A 17,075-nucleotide genomic window follows, 5' to 3' on the forward strand; every position below is an offset into this window, starting at 1 on the left:
TTTATGTAAATGTATGCAAATCACCTGATATATTGGCTTCTTTTTCCTCCTAATTTCGAAATTTTCAAAGAATGTAGCTACACTCTGGCTGGGTCCAATTTTCTGAAATTTTTGCCTTATGTTCTTTAAATGCTATATAACAAAACGACTATTTTGTTTTTGCAATAAAGTTCTTACATTTTGAATAACAGGCATTTAAATTTTGTTTATCATGATTTTAATCAAGTTTTTCAGTGTTAGTCTTTAAACCTTTGCTATTTTGGAATGAGGATAGATAATGCCAAATAAAAATAGTCGTTTTTTTTCTAAATAAACTCTTCTTTCACGTGAAATATTACATTTCAGAAAATAGCGTCCTTTTTTTCTTAAATCAATATTTATCATTAATACCAAAATTGAGGTTTTTTACCCAGGATGTACACCCACTTCATCCTTTGAGTAAACTACTACTACCATACTAAACTTTAGAGTCTCTGCTTTTTGAAAATATATAGTGTGATGGGGTTTCCTTGTCATCTTTGGTGAGAAATATTGCTTTGTAAACAACTGTGTTGGCAACATGCTGCTCCATTTTAATACCCGTAAACGTAATTATTATCCTCATAGCCGGTCTTTCATGCGTTATCTTATAATATGGCGGCAAAATTCTTGAAAAATAAAGGTATGCCCTTTGAGCTTTAAAATTAGTAACCTGATTTCCATAAACTATTTCTACGGAGGAAAAGTTAGTGAAGTGATCTTCAGACCGAAACCCAGCTACATCATATATTGGCATTCCAGGTCCAATGTCCTGTGTAAACGACAATTAAGATGACGTTGTGTTAATTACTAATGATATATAAAAAGACAGCTTATATTTAGACAATGCCTATGGTACAGACTGATTTAAATTACGTGTCAGTTATGTGACAAATTGAACAGTTGCTTGACAAAAATATTGACCGATGTTAAGCAAATGAATATTTCCAAACATAGCCTAATAATGAGTATTCAGCTCACATACATACATACATACATACATACATACATACATACATACATACATACATACATACATACATACATACATACATACATACATACATACATACATACATACATACATACATACATACATACATACATACATACATACATACATACATACATACATACATACATACATACATACATACATACATACATACATACATACATACATACATACATACACAATAATTAAAGTATTCTATCCTATATTCAGTATGGGAGCTGTACGCTGACAGTTAGCGTAATTTGCGGCAACAAGGATCTGTAGTAATCTGTACAAATACCTGTCAAAATATCTAAATATCAAAATTCACTCAAGCAATGTGAGAAAGCGTTATCAATTCTTTTATTATCTTGTAAGGAGTCATTATTTTTTTGAGCAGGTAGGGTAGTTTTCTTCTTATTTTTGGCGGAGGTGCGTGAACTTCAATTTGGCCACTTCAACCCCGGTTGTAATAACTCAACGCTCCCAAAGTATGTCGGTAGAAAAAAAATTTTACGGAACATCCGCGTGATCGAGATAAAGGCACATGAAATACAAAACTTTTCAATTTATACCAGTTTCTGGAGTGATTTATAGCGATATTTTTTTCCTCTCGAGTAATTTTACACTGTTCGCCTATAATAACTCTGATTTATTGAACAACATTCCAAAAGTTAAAACCGAAACAAACAATGAGACGGTGTCATAGCTATCGTTGGCCAACTTGACGATATCAGAAATACAGTAGCCACAAAATTTGACACAATAGGTTTAAATGTTGATGCTGTTCGAGCAGTCATATTAGTGAAAGGTCGTAGGTAATACGACTAGATACAACGTACCTCTGTGATATTAACACTGAAAGATGAAACGATCGGGTACCGTTTTAAGCTCTCTTCACTTGCACATGTCTTCGCACCACGTGATCCTGCAGGTACAAACGTCGATACTTTAGTGCGACATCTTAAAGTCTGTCTTTGAAGCGAAGATTATCGTTTAGCACACATGTGAATGCTTGCTCGGTATATTCGAATCAAAACCTACTCTCTGCTCCCTGAAATATTTTGATAGAACAATCGATTTATTATCTGATTGATGGACTGGACTAACCAATCGATAGTTTCATTGATTACAAGGATTTCTTTCAAATTTCGGTTTTCGTATTTCAAGTAAGGGCGTTTAATATTAGATGTGAACGAATTGGCGTCGAACTTTTATACAAGATGTTGTCAAAGAAATAATATCTAGCTAGCAAGACGCACGAAACTTAAGTAACAGAGATATAATTGCTCTGTACGTTAAGTACTTTCTGTTATTATTTATAACACCCTGCTTTTAGCATCGACCACAGTAATTTCTGTAACACACACACACACACACACACAGACATTCTCTTTCTCTCTCTCTCTCTCTCTCTCTCTCTCTCTCTCTCTCTCTCTCTCTCTCTCTCTCTGTCAGTAGCAGTGACTAAATTGATAGTAAAAATTGATACTGACTTCAACGAACCCTACAGATAGTGCGCACTACTTTCAAAACCGTACGTTGCAATTAAAAGTAAGAACACGTTACACACACTACGCGCGCCCTCACCAGGACAACAAAAGCGAACTTTGTAATCGTGACATGTCCCGTTCTTCTGATCTTCGTTTCTGCATACAAGACCACTTGCATTAAACTGTCGGAACACGTCTCCCGTGCTGAGAGCTGGGACTCCGTCCAATGTGACAGCGTCTATGGCTGTTGGGTTGTCACACAGCCAATTAGGATACATATATCGAATGTCATCTATCTTTTCCACATCTCCATGACGTTGACCGGGATCGTTGTACCAATCCGTCCAGTGACTAGCTGTTTGTTTGAAAATCGAAAGAAATGTGATGGGACTTAGTCTCGAACCACCCGAACGTTTTGGTACCCCAACCCTCCCCCCGGAAAGAAAAAACGAACAAATAAACAAACTTTTACGAGTAGTGGTTTTGGAGAGATTCGAAGACTATGAAAAACAAAGTTTCTAGTGACGCATTGGTGAAAATAAACCAACGAGAACCTGCTGTTTTCAACTTATATGATTCATCAAAAACAGGCGATATTACAAAAAGAGGAAGAACACGCCATAGCTATTGATATACTCAGTGTCACCTTTTTAAGTAGAAATTGCCACGACTTCGACTGGCTCCCCTCTTAAATTATTAGCCGAATTTGTCCAGGGACATACTGGTGATCCAGAGTTGACCTTTCAAAAGAGTTGCATTTCTTCCTCTTTTTGTTCAATTCTATATGACTGTGTTGATGAAAGTTTACCGTTATTTTGTAACTATCGAACAAACTGATAAGCATATCGACTCATGGACGGCACTAAGTTATCGTCAACTTCAATCGATTTGTATCAATCTCTTGACAGGTGCATAATGCCTTTACCCTGTCGGAGAAAATGTTGACAGGTAGACACGACACGTTGTACCAGGTCGTGAAAACCAGCTGAGCAAACATCTGAGTAAGTGTAAAAACGGGTGACTGACCCCATAGCAGAAGAAAACTTTGCTAATTCAATACGACAGTAGTCCTAATGTGCTGTATTAGAGATTCTTCCAAGATCCGAATATGTTACACCAAGGTTCTCACAATCAGCGGTCATTGACTCCACATTAATTTATACGACATTTCATTTGACAAATTACAAGTTAATCCACGTATATAAATGGACACATCAAATTGCCGGCGCATCAACAGTGACACCAAATGCAGGCATACGTCTTCACAAAAACCAGAAATGTGAATTCTATTCTATTCTAACTTCAATCGAATTGTAACAATCTCTTGACAGGTGCATAATGACATGTACGTTGTTACTTTGTCGGAGGAAATGTAAAAGGTTACAGTACACACTCAACGACTTTTTTCCTGGCATTTAATATATTGAATTATTTTATTACAGTTTTTTTCATAGGGAGAGTAATTTTCTGAGGGCCATTCAAGACTTTCACCAAATATTAGCTACTAATAGATATGTGGCTTCGACACAATAAGCAAGCGATGCTTCCGGCCAGGCTAAAACAATTCTGACAAACGCCCATTCTATTTAGCACGTCGTGTGGCGAGCGTTAGAGCCAACACGCTCGGAATCTTATAGTCCGTGTCTCCATTTTGCACTACCTGACAGTTTATTTTATTCGCAATCCTAACATTTACCAACTTGGTGGTTTGATATAATACAGATTTTTCTGCCGTTCAATTTGGTTTGTAATGTTTACCAAAATCCATTTTCGATTGAATGGAATCCATTGTTGTTTCCAGTTTTAATATTTTAACAAAAGTAGCGGTCTGCTTGAGCAACAGCAGAAACCAGTAGCTGGTTTAGATAACCCGCCATTCCTGATTTCCTTTAATTGGCTCTCACCAAACAAAAAATTAACATAAAATAGTCGCTATAGTTGTTTTGTTGTTGTCATCATAATTCATTCATAATTCATAAGCGGAAGCCGATGGTTGGATTTCCATCTTGCGATAAGTGATGGATTTGAAAGGTAGACACGACACGGTGTACCTGGTCGTAAAAACTAGCTAAGCAAACATCTCCTTAAGTGTAAAAACGGGTGACCGACCCAAAAGCAGAAGAAAACTTTGCTAATTCAATACGACAGTCGTCCTGACGTGCAGCGTTAGAGATACTTCCAAGATCCGAATACGTTACACCAAGGATCTCATAATTAGTGGTCAGTGACTCGTTATTAATTGATAGGACAGTTCAAGTTCATCCACGTATATAACTGGACACATTAAATTGCCGGCGCATCCACAGTGACACCAAATGCACGCACACGTCTTCACAAAAACCAGAAATGTGAATTCTAGTTATTGAAACGTACTATATACGTTACTAATACGTTATATATGCGTCCAAATTGTTATGAGCACGCTATGTACGCCCAGAGTTGAAAAATACATCGTAAAAGTCAGCGTAAGCCAGCGTTTTAGAATAATTTCGATACGTCGGCATTCGCTGGCTAAATCATGAAGGTGTGAGAGAGCCTTGTCAGAAACAAAAAGAGTTCATTATCATACTAATATTTGCTGTTTTCGAGAGTGGCCAAATATCGTTGACTAATAAATAGTATATATAGCGTGTTTTGAGCAACTGAAAATTAATGAACAGAGATGACAATGCAATCGATTAGAAACAAAACTTATGATCTTAACTTAAACAGACACAATATAGGCCTAGGTCAAGACAAGCACTAACACAAGGCAGAAGCCTCATCTTGGTTTATGAGCTTGTCCTTCAAGAAATAAACTAAATTGAGTCGCGATGAACTATACTAGCATATATTCCCGGTGTCTCAACTCAAAGCCAAGCCGTGTATCCCAAAGACGAAACGAAACGTCATGACAAGGAACGAAATTGACAATTCAATAACCCGTGTTGATATGGACGTAACATCAATGATCCGTTTTGGTTTTTAGGGGGAACTGATAGAAATTGTTGTGTAGCAATACCGCCTTAAAATGACAGAATTACCAATTTTATCACTCAGCATGCACTTGACCGACATGCTGTGAGCTAATAAACATGTACCATACAGTCTAAAGGATGGTTTGACTAAAAAAGCTGCGTATGTAATTCCTTACATTCAAGCGTCATTTCTTCTTTCAACACTGGGCGAAATTCCATTTCATTAATTTCGATCATTGACATACCTGTTTGTTGTGCCTCGAAGACTAGTAAGAACCAGAAAACGAAGTCTAGCGATCTTCTCTTGACGTATGTGAACATCACATACATGGTGATCATGAATAAACTTCCTCAAGCAACCGCTCTTCTCAACAGTTGACGAAACCTTTCCTACGAATAGAGGAAGTTTGTGGTTAGACCAATTCAAATTTCGATAACTAAAAGGCAAATATCAGTATCTCAAAAACGAGTGCAGTTATCTTTGAAATCAGCCGCGTTATCAGAGTTGAATATAATTTTACTGTCGCACGTATCTTATCTCTACAGGGAACTAGGAACAAACTCTCTTTACTTAATATATCATATAGAACTTGTCCTTGTAATGCAAATTGGCAATGAACACAATGCCCCTTTGCTACACGCCAACCAAAAATATATGATCACAGCACTTTAAGTTGTCAAAAACAAGATTTGTTGTCATTCAAGTACTGCACAAAGGCTAACGGCATATGTTGGTCAAGAAATTGCATTGCACACTGTACAGATTCCAGGATAATTTTCGCTTGGAAATTCGCCCATTAAAACCTTAGCTAACCCTATCCCTACGCCTATCCTGGCTCCATCTAGCTGAGTGGGAAGTGTTTGAATAATTAACATCTAGATACAGAACAAACATAGAAATTCAGTCACTGTTACAACCTGCACTGTACTATAGAACGCCGGACATGTGGTAAAATGTAACATTTCTCTGACTATCTGACTCGCACACTTCTTAGGCATTTTGTTTTCTATATCCGGATACAAAATTTACCAATCACGACGAAAATCCTCAAAACATACATCATTTATAATAAGATGACAAACGAAATCAGTTGCTTACTGGTAATTAACTGTTTACAGGGACTCGAGGTGAAATAGTTTGAATAGACTTTTGAAGTCATTGTCTTTATTTTCGAAAGTTTTTATCCCATAGAATTACAAATCACGTTTTCATGTTTAACAGAAGAATAAAAAGAACATAAGAAAAATTGCTACAAATTGGCTATATGTTATAGCAGAAACACTTGAAATAATAGTAACTTTATACAAATCCACGTACAGGCAAAGGATTTGAAAAGGACAAACTGAAAAAGTTCATCAAGCTAACTGAAAACTGCATATGTTGTTATGTTGACAATGATGAGAGGATGTTTGTCTCAAAAGATAACTGGCAACATTGCATATAGATGGCCTTCCGGTGTATCGAATTAAGACAAGAGATGTGCCTTATCTGGCAGTGACACTGTACATAGAGCCGAAAAAACAGGAATTCGAGGTAGATTTTAGAATGCTTAAAACCTATTCTGAATCGGTGGGCACGTTTTATGGCGATAATACATGTCATAACGCTGCTTAAAATTAGTGTTTTGTCAAGTGATTTTGTTTTGAGTCAAGTCAATGACCAGGATACATTCGTTGAGGTAGCGGAATCAAGAGGGCTGTAGGTGAAATATCACGTATAACAATGATAGCCATTCACCATTCTTCAAATGGTTACGTTCTCAAAGTTTGTCTAAAAGCACTGCACTGTGAACTGTGCGTTTCCGCTCGCGCCTCATGAACTAAAAGCAGGTCCTTGGCGGTCTACAGTGCTGTTAGTAGCCTGTGTCTCTGACTTAATTGTGTAAACGGTTCCAAATCACGACTTTTAATCGGTGCACCAGGTCATCCTTTGTGACTGGCTTTGAACAGTTGCATTGTACTGTGCAGTGAGTCAGCGTCGTCGGTATGTGCAAACCTTTCGCTGCTCACTTCCTTGTGGGCGTGTTTTCAAAATTGCCTGCTTTCTTTTCCTTTCTCTGCTTTAAGTAATTTTACTTCGAGTCATACAAGCTAACGTGTAAGTCATCATGTGTTATCGATCGATGACGTCATTCCCAAAGTTTTAGCAAATAAGTGGTCCGACCAATACCTAGTTCTTATAAGCGCCATAAAATTAGAAAGACAGACAGAAAGTAACAAATTTTACGTTATGCTAAATAAATTTTAAGTGCCTCCAGACACCGTTATCAGAGTTGACTATAATTTTACTGTCGCATGTATTCTGTCTCTGTAACAACTTGAATAAAGGGGACGATGCAGGAGCAAACTATTCGTTTTAAAGTAAGAATCATTTTCATGATTGAAAATGAAATTAATTTTCATTTCGAGTTTGAATTTGCTTTTGATTTTATCTCTCGAATGAAAGTGGACATTAGATTTTCTTTACATTTTGATTTTTCATTTTCATTCTTGAAAATGAAATTAATTTTTCGTCAATAGAGTGAGTAGAGAGGTACGTTGGCCGAAAGTAAGCTTCCATTGCCTTTGAATTGGTAGAGCCCTGAAGTGACATGTACCGTACGTATACAATGCGCCCGGCCAGCGCAATGGCTCTCCCAGGAGCAGGACCGGATTCTGGCGCTTCGTACTGTACAACTAAACATTGCTTTCGTCTAACGTACCTCTCTACTCACTCTATTGGAACTTATTTGGGCTTGTGAGGAAATTGAACGTTGTCGAACGTGCCACAGTTGTGTGTGGTTCGATATCCGGAGGCCGCTAGTCTGTGCACCAGTTTCGTAAGCAATTAGTTTCTAATAGTAGAGCGGATAAGTGAGAAAATATTTCAAATTCTGATACAAGCATGAAAATTGGCATGTAGGCACCTTTTTGGTCACTTTTTAAGAAAAAAATGCCAGCCACGCAAAAATCCAATATGGCGGCTATTTTTCAAGATGGCCGCCAAATCGACTACGTATACCGGAAAAATGAAATCATTGATGATTATGGAAATTATCATCTGAATTTAACAATTTTGGTGGCTATATCCATGTTTTCAACTGTGTTGAATCTATTTCTGATGTTTGTTTTGTTATATTGTCCACTCTTGAGTCAGAAAATTGCACTGCCATTGAATTACAGAAAATAAGTACATTTAATGTGTTAAAAAACTAAAAATAAATTTATAATAAAAGATATTCACTTCCCAACCACTTTTTTGCTATTAATGTCTTTATGACTTACCAGAATTTTGTATGTTTGTATTTGGCTTACATCAAGCGATTACCCGTTAGTTAGTCGCACTTCAATTGACAGGATCGGAGCCAGCCTGGAAGAGCTGAACAAATGATTAAAGGGCTACCTTTGTCAGTGATACGATAAAGTGAGTTGATCAATGTGGTTTTTATGAATCAATATGGCTTTGACCCTGGTCATGTGATCTGGAACCCCAGTAAAACAGTTTTATGCTTGTCTGATGCGTCTTAATGGTGTTTTAGGACCAAATTGTGGTCCCTTTATCAGTTTCTCAAATGGTGTTGTATTCCAACTTGTTTAGTTTGACATTAGCTGTTGTTTATTTTGGAGTTGGAATATATTCCATGCCTTTGCTTAATGTTTTGATTAACATGTTTGTTGAAAGGTTTTTGATCTATCTGACGTTCCTTTTCAGTTCTTGATTTTCTTTAACCTTCCGTTTTTACGAGCTTCGTGTCTTTTTAGCATTTCAGGTTTCTTGCTTTCTTTGTTTGAGAAGCCTGTTTGTTGTTATGTCTTGGTTGTGCGGTGCCGGACACGTGGTTAAGTGCAATGTTAGCTCTCTTTTTGGAGGATATGGTTATATAATGATTAAAGTATTCCCTGTAGCTTCCTCGGGACCATCCGTAAAACCAGCACCTTTGCTTTCCATCAAATAAAAGAAATCATTTCGTAATTGTCAGTCTCCACACACAGACTCATAAGACCCAAATTTAGGTGGACGCTTCATATCTATATTCCTTGCACTTTCAAAGTACCACACTCCAGATTGATTGAAATGATGAAGTATCATGGCATAAATGGAAATATTCTACAGTGGGTCAAAGCTTGATTGACATACACAAAAGAGCGAGTAGTCATAAATGGAGCATCATCTGAATGGAGAATACGTAACAAGTGATGTCCCAAAGGGTTCAGTTCTTGGACCAGTACTCTTTCTAATCTACATCAATCACACTGGCGGTGAAATTAGTTCTGAACTAAAAAATTTACTGACAATACCAAGACATATCACCCCTTGCGAAATTGTATTGATCCTGAAATTCTATAAGCTGATTTGGACAAGCTACAAAAAATGAGTGAACACTGGCGGACGCATATTGGCTACAACAACCCCTTCCATAAATTCTCAATGAACAACATTTCACTTGGACGTACATCTGAAGAAATAACTGCGGTGTACTACTTCATTCTACCTTAAAACATTCAAGCAAATGTGATAAGTTTGCAATAAAGCAAACAGAATGCTTGATCTCATCAAATGACCATTGTCGATAAAATCAAAAAATGCCATTCTTCGTCTTTACAAGCAACTTGTGAGACCACAGCTCGAACATGCAATACAAGCTTGGTCACCATGGCTACAAAAGGACATAAAAATCTTAGCACGGCAAACAATACCTAAACTCCAACACTACAATTGTCAAAATAAACTTAATAACACTTGAACAAAGAAGAATTCGCGGCAACATGACTCAACTCTAGAAAGTTATCAAAGACCATGACCACTGTAACCTTTCACTTGAGTTAGCAGCCGACTCGAAAACTCAAGGACACTGTCGCAAACTTCATAAACTGACCGTTCGACTTAACACAAGGAAGTTCTTTTTTCAGCAAGAGTTGTGGACACCTGAAATAAATTACCAGCCGATGTCATTAATGCAGAAAGTGTGACTTCCTTCGAGAGCAGCTACGACCGCCTGCTACAAGTTTGAACTTTCACAGAGGAATTCTAATATACTTTCCCTTACCAAAACTGAACAAAAAAGTTCGTTTACCAGACTGATCACTTGTTTGTTTTGTGTTTCAAGTTAAAATGGACGAATGAACCAAATTTTTGGCAAACCTGAAAGACCGATAAACTAGGATAGGCTTAAACACTTTCCAATTTTTCCGTCTGCCATATTCTCTGAGTCGTGGTACCCAAGTCCAATCAGCCGACTGAATCTTTCTCTGTTCAAGTCCTGATTGCTCGGAATGACCATGCCTTCAAGTTGCCGTGCAAAGGTTTCCTGTTTTTTAACTTCGATTATTTCCCTGCTTTCATCCATTTTTTATCGTGACGGCAAAGCCACAACAGACAGCGAGAACGTGAGGCACCATCGTGAGGCAGAGAGGATCGACAGGGGTAATTGTATATAAAATACTGTTTTACGTCACCGCATGGTCTATCAGTGAAATCTGACTGTAGTAAAAGAGTATTTCATCGCGAATTTAAAAGCCACGACTTGTTTTTGCGACACAATGGCGCCACCAACGGCGAAATTTTGAAAGGAAAGTTTGCGTTTTTTTTCCGAAAAATCTCCGAAAACCTAGGCGCGCGCGGACGCAAAACAAAGAATTTACTCACTTTGGCCTGACTTAGCAAAACATTTTTTTTGACAAAATGTCACGTGACCTCAGTGACCTTTGACCTCAAGTATACATATTTGTCCATAACTCAGTAACCACAAGTGCTACACCCTTCATGTATGGTATGATGGGACACCTTATGACGCCACATATTGTACTTCATTTATTATGCGCATATCTAAGTTTGAGCGAGCCAATAGAGCTAGAGGTCTGATTTTTGGTATATAGGGATAACTTAGCAACACAATTTTTTTGACAAAATGTCACGTGACCTCGGTGACCTTTGACCTCAAATATACATATTTGTCTATAACTCAGTAACCATAAGTGCTACACCCTTCATGTATGGTATGATGGGACACCTTATGACGCCACATATTGTACCTCATTAATTATGCGCATATCTAATTTTGAGCGAGCCAATAGAGCTAGAGGTCTGATTTTTGGTATATAGGGATAACTTAGCAATACAATTTTTTTGACAAAATTTCACGTGACCTCGGTGACCTTTGACGTCAAATATAAATATTTTCCCATAACTCGCTAACCACAAGTGCTACACCCTTCATGTATGGTATGATTGGACACCTTATGACACCACATACTGTACCTCAATAATTATGCACATATCTCATTCTGAGCAAGCCAATAGAGCTAGATGACTGATTTTTGGTATATAGGGATAACTATAGGAGAGAAATTTTTTGACCAAATGTCATGTGACCTCGATGACCTTTCACCTAAAATATATGTTTATGTTAATAAATAAGTAACCACAAGTGCTATGTCCTTTGCATTTTGTAGGATGGGAGACCTTATGACAACACACGCTTTACCTCATTAATTATGTACACATCTAATTCTGGGCAAGCGAATAGAGCTAGAGATCTGATTTTTTGGCATATAGGGATTAATTAGCAATATAATTTTTTTTTCAAAATGTCATGTGACCTCGATGACCTTTGACCTTGATTATACATATATATGCATATCTCAGTAACGACAAGTTCTATTCCCTCCAATTTTGATAGGGTATTAGACCTTAAGATGTCACATCTTGTACCTCATTTATAATGCGCATATGTTTTTCTTGGCTGGCCAATACTGCTAGAGGTCTGATCTTTTTTCCCGATTTAGAACCATAACTTAGACATGCCTCATGCCTCATGTGTTTCAAATTGGGAACAACGACATAGACCTATGTGCCCGTAGATCTCAACATATACACTCCAGTGATACTTCTTAATGACCACATTTTCCTGCCCCATCAAGACTAATACTCCTATTACAAGTGGGGACTATGTCATTGTAAATGACTTGTTGAGCTAATGGTTGTATCACAGTATTCGATATATCTAATTCTGTATTTTTTCCATTTTATATTCTGAATAAATACATTAAACATATTTCACTGTCTCCAGTACATTACATTTAAGTATTTTCACTTAATGCACTTTATCCCTTTCACACATGTTCAAATATCTGACCAGAGAACAAACACTAAATAGTCCAGGATGGGAGCTACAGTGTCATTGACGCTATTTTTATATATTGATGATGTTGATCTTTTGTTTTTCTAGCAGGGAAACAAGAATATTATGTTTGGATCGTTGTGTATATTTGTTTCTTGCCTTGTTCCAAATGCCGTGGACTTTGGCCTGTACCAGTATATCGCTAACCATTTCTTTTGTATGCGATGATCTGTTGTTGTGGAAATATTTCATTCAGGCTATAGTGTTTCGTCGTTGTCTATGTGTTCCCAGTTTTCGCATATTGCTGTTTTTATAGCTTGTGTTCTTATATATATTGATGCTATAGTTTTCGTTGTGAAGACTAAGTGTTTTCTTTGTTTCTTTGTTTGTTCGCTTGTGTTCTAGTTGCGTAATTCGTGAGGCGAACTGTGCTTGCGATGTGACTGGACATTTCCTGTTAGCCGCCACGTTCGATTAATCTTGCATTAAGGCTGGGTGGGGTGCATGGTCACCGAATCGAAGTACAACAACCACAGAATACTTCTTTAGGCCTAAACTATTCATTTCGATCTGTGAAATAGCCACCACTTTAGGAAACAACATATATAACAACATGCTTGTTGACGTAGGCCTATCAAAATTCAATTCATGAAAATCGGTGATCAGTTGAGCATTGTCCCTTTTAAACCGGACTTTGAATGCAACCGAACAACACATAGGCCAACACAGCTGTGTCATCGAAGCTCATCTCTTTCCTAAATGACACAACCTATCACTGATATTACTTGTGACAGCTTTCAATTCCCTCAATAAACACCAAATACCTAAAATCATGGATCAGGTCGTGATCTCGCACGTCGCAGTGTCAAACTCACTGGTGCAGTCTTCAAATGCTTACCTTCTCAAAGTTTGTCGACGAGCACTGTTTTGCCAACACTGTATTCGCACTGTGAACTGTACATTTCTTTTCAGCTCGCCCCTCATCGACTAAAATCAGGTCCTTACCGGTCTGACGTTAGCAGCCTGTGTCTCTGACGTCATTTTGTAAACAGCAGTTCAAATTATGACCTTTCAACGATGCACGCACCAGGTCGTGCTTTGTTACTCCCTTTAAGTAAATACATTGGATCATGGACTGAGTAGTGAATTAGTTACTAACTTCCTTGTTTTGAAAGTTGCCTACTTTCTGTTTCTTTCTTTGCTTTACGTCTATTCTTTTTCTTCGAGTCACTAACACAAACCACAAACAGCTGTGGCACGTTCTACACCGTTCAATTTGCTCACGAGCCCATACAAGTGTCAACTGAGTGAGTAGAGAGGTACGTTGGTCGAAAGCAATGTTCAGTTGTACAGTACTTTGCGCAAGAATCCCGTCCTGCTCCTAAGAGAGCCATTGCGCTGGCCGGGCGTATTGTCCGTACGGTATATATCATTCTAATTCAGGGCTCTACCGATTCAAAGGGCAATGGAAGCTTGCTTTCGGCCAACGTACCTCTCTAATCACTCTGTTGACGGAAAATTAATTTCATTTTCAAGCATGAAAAAGAAAAATTTAAATATAAAAAAATCTAAAGTCAATTTTCATTCGAGAGATAAAAACAAAATCAAAATCAAAATGTGAATTAATTTCATTTTCAATCATGAAAATGATTCTTACTTTAAAATGAATATCAAAATGCAACGAAAAGCTAAAGTCAATTTTCATTCGAGAAATAAAATCAAAAAACAAAATCGAGCTCGTAACGAAAATTATTTTCATTTTTAAGAATTAAAAACGTAAAGGAATTTAAAGCTAAATTCAATTTTCATTCTAGAGATAAAAGCATACTCAAACTCGAAATGAAAAATTAATTTCATATTTAAAAATGAAAATGAAAAACCAAAACGTAAAGGAAATCTAAAGTCTATTTTCATTCGAGAGATAAAATCAAAAGCAAAATCAAACTCGAAATGAAAATTAATTTCTTTTCAAGAATGAATATGATTCTAACTTTAAATCAAAGTGTAAAGTGAATCGAAAGTCAATTTTCATTCGAGAGAACAAATCAAAATCAAAACCAAACTCGAAATTAAAATGGAAATGGAAATCCAAAGGAAATCCAAAGTCAAAATCAAAGTTGAAATACAAGTATGAAAAGTGATTTCATGAGCCTCCTCGGTTTCCATACTACTTAGGTCATACAGTGACACCCAAATCCAGGCTTACTGATAAGACTTCTCCTACCTTTGGAATAATAGAAGACTCGATCAATTTCTTGCAAAGACTGGCATCACTCATGGGCAGTATTGTTCGAATCATATATTGATTTACAAGGTTTCCCAAACACACTTGCAAGAGTAGACCCGAAGTGACTGTTAATGAATTCTGACCGGCCAGTACACAGCTATCAGCTACAACTTCATGATATGACCAGGATACATTAGTTGAGGAAGCGGATTCAGGAGGGATGTAGGTGTAATCTCACACAATGATAGCCATTCACATGTAAGTCTTCAAATGGTTACCTTCTCAAAGTTTGTCAACGAGCACTGTTTTGCCAACACGGTATTCGCACTGTGAACTGTCCGTTTTTTTCCACTGGTTCCTCAACGACTAAAATCCCTTGCCGGTCTGACGTTAGCAGCCTGTGTCTCTGACGTAATTTTGTAAACACGCAGTTCAATGACCTTTCAACGATGCACGCACCAGGTCGTGCTTTGTTATCCCTTTAAATAAACACATTGCACCATGGACTGAGTAGATAGGGCGTCGTTGGTATCTGCAACTTTGCTACTCACTTCCCTGTTTTGAAAATTGCCTATTTTCTGTTTCTTTCTTTGCTTTACGTCTTTTTTTTTCTTGGAGTCACTAAAGTTAGCGTGTTAGTCATCAGGTGTGGTCATTCGATGACGTCATTCCCCAAAGTTTTAAGTATAACAGCGGCCCAAACAATACCTCGTTCTTATAACTTATAAGCGTCATATAAGGCCAAACAAAAAAATATGTGCTGTTCCGATTACCCGACCCAACCCAATTTTAACCCCCCGACCCTAGACTTTTTAGAGCCTCGTAAACCCGGAAGTAAAAATAACGGTATGAAAAAACGTGAAACGCATGAAATCACGCGAGAACTATGACAAATCGCGCGAATCACGCGAGAACTAATACGTCATTCTTCTAGAAGTGATGCCAGACGCTCATGAAAACTTGCGACATGATGACATCGACACTGACAGTTCACCGAACGGTGTCCGGTTTTCAAACTGCTGTATCTCAAAAAGTGTTGGGTCTAATTCAATAAAATTATCGATAAAAAAAATTCCAATTCAACTGCTCGTTCTACCATGGGATTTTTTTGAAAATAAAGAAAAAAATATCGTGTCATTTTAGCGCTCAAAATCCAGCATTATTTTTCGCCATACAGCGCTGCAGCGTGCCGTACTGCGGCACGCACATTTCTCAGGCCACTACTTCCTATGTTAGAATGGAATGGCTCGTTACAGTATGTTGTTCAGTGCCTAAACGGCGTTTTGTGGGTAGGTTTTCGCTAAAATGCAGGGACAATTTTCAGTGATCGGAGTTAGTATACCAAACAGCAACTGTTATATTAAATTTGTGGAAAGTTTGAAGCATTTTCACGGCCGTTTTTTGATGTAATCTTTCATTTACCTTGTTGTTGTCATTTCCGAACCGCGCCATGCACAGCGCGGCCATGCAGGCCAAGTGAAAACCCGGAAGTGTTTTGTGATAGTGAATCGAGCAAAATTTTGGTCAATTTTACTTTTTATAGTCATTCTATCATTACAATATAAACCCGTACACCAAAAACTGTGTGTTAAGGTCAGTTCTGAGTAGTTTCAAAATCTGTGCGTTCGGAATTTACCGTGAATTTTGCCGTACGTACGTACTTCGTTGAACAGCCCCAACTGCCAACGCTACAATCAGCTGTTTTCAAACGTTAACCCTGGTACATGTAGTTTTGCGAACATTAAACTGTGTTAGTTTTTCATCTGTTGATGTTACACAAAATTTACAAAATGATATTTGACAACAGAAATGAATACTCTTTCAATGATGTACCGGTATGGGAATAAAGTCAGCATGCCATGGTTATTATTATAATAAATGTATGTAAACAACCTTAAACGTAAACTGGGGAAAATGACAGATAGGGGTAGTGCAGGAATCGGGAATTGATAAACAAGACAAGTTGAAAGACGGGCAAATGAAGAGAGAATGAAAAATCTAAGGAAAGGAAAGTAAAAAATCATAACCCTGGCTCTAGATTTCAATGCTAAAGGAAAATTGACTACAACAAGATGACAGCTTTTTAGGGGGGAGTAATATTCTTGTGTAAAAAAGGACAGCTCCAGGGGGATTATTCTGTACTGTGAGTTGATCTAGTTGATCATGAACAATGACTTATTTTATTCATATTCCTATGATTTTTGGTTTTTTGAATATCAGAATTTCTCAAATGTAACACTTAAGAAATTTTACAGATCTAATTGTTATTACTCAAGTTTAACTGTC

At 37.4% G+C, this 17,075-nt stretch overlaps 1 protein-coding gene across 10 annotated transcripts in view; it reads right to left on the minus strand.

Moving 5' to 3' along the window:
• LOC139138763 (uncharacterized) overlaps positions 1–15,290 on the minus strand; it is a 35,945-nt gene extending 20,655 nt beyond the window's left edge. For 2 of the 10 annotated variants that reach the window (XM_070707278.1, XM_070707274.1), the window contains exons 1-7: positions 14,787–15,290; positions 13,461–13,670; positions 8,727–8,820; positions 5,708–5,852; positions 2,603–2,860; positions 1,855–1,940; positions 692–790 (exon numbers count right to left, since the gene is read on the minus strand). In XM_070707278.1, coding sequence (XP_070563379.1) covers positions 692–790; positions 1,855–1,940; positions 2,603–2,860; positions 5,708–5,801 — 537 coding nt within the window. In that variant the 5' untranslated portion in view covers positions 5,802–5,852; positions 8,727–8,820; positions 13,461–13,670; positions 14,787–15,290. Of the gene's footprint in view, positions 1–24; positions 791–1,854; positions 1,941–2,602; positions 2,861–5,707; positions 5,853–8,726; positions 8,821–13,460; positions 13,671–14,786 lie in introns of those variants that run through there. The other 8 variants (XM_070707279.1, XM_070707275.1, XM_070707280.1 and 5 more) reach the window with 5 other exon arrangements.
• Between the last annotated feature and the right edge of the window lie 1,785 nt (positions 15,291–17,075).

This window comes from Ptychodera flava, chromosome 8, assembly GCF_041260155.1.
Source record: "Ptychodera flava strain L36383 chromosome 8, AS_Pfla_20210202, whole genome shotgun sequence".
Classification (NCBI taxonomy): domain Eukaryota; kingdom Metazoa; phylum Hemichordata; class Enteropneusta; family Ptychoderidae; genus Ptychodera; species Ptychodera flava.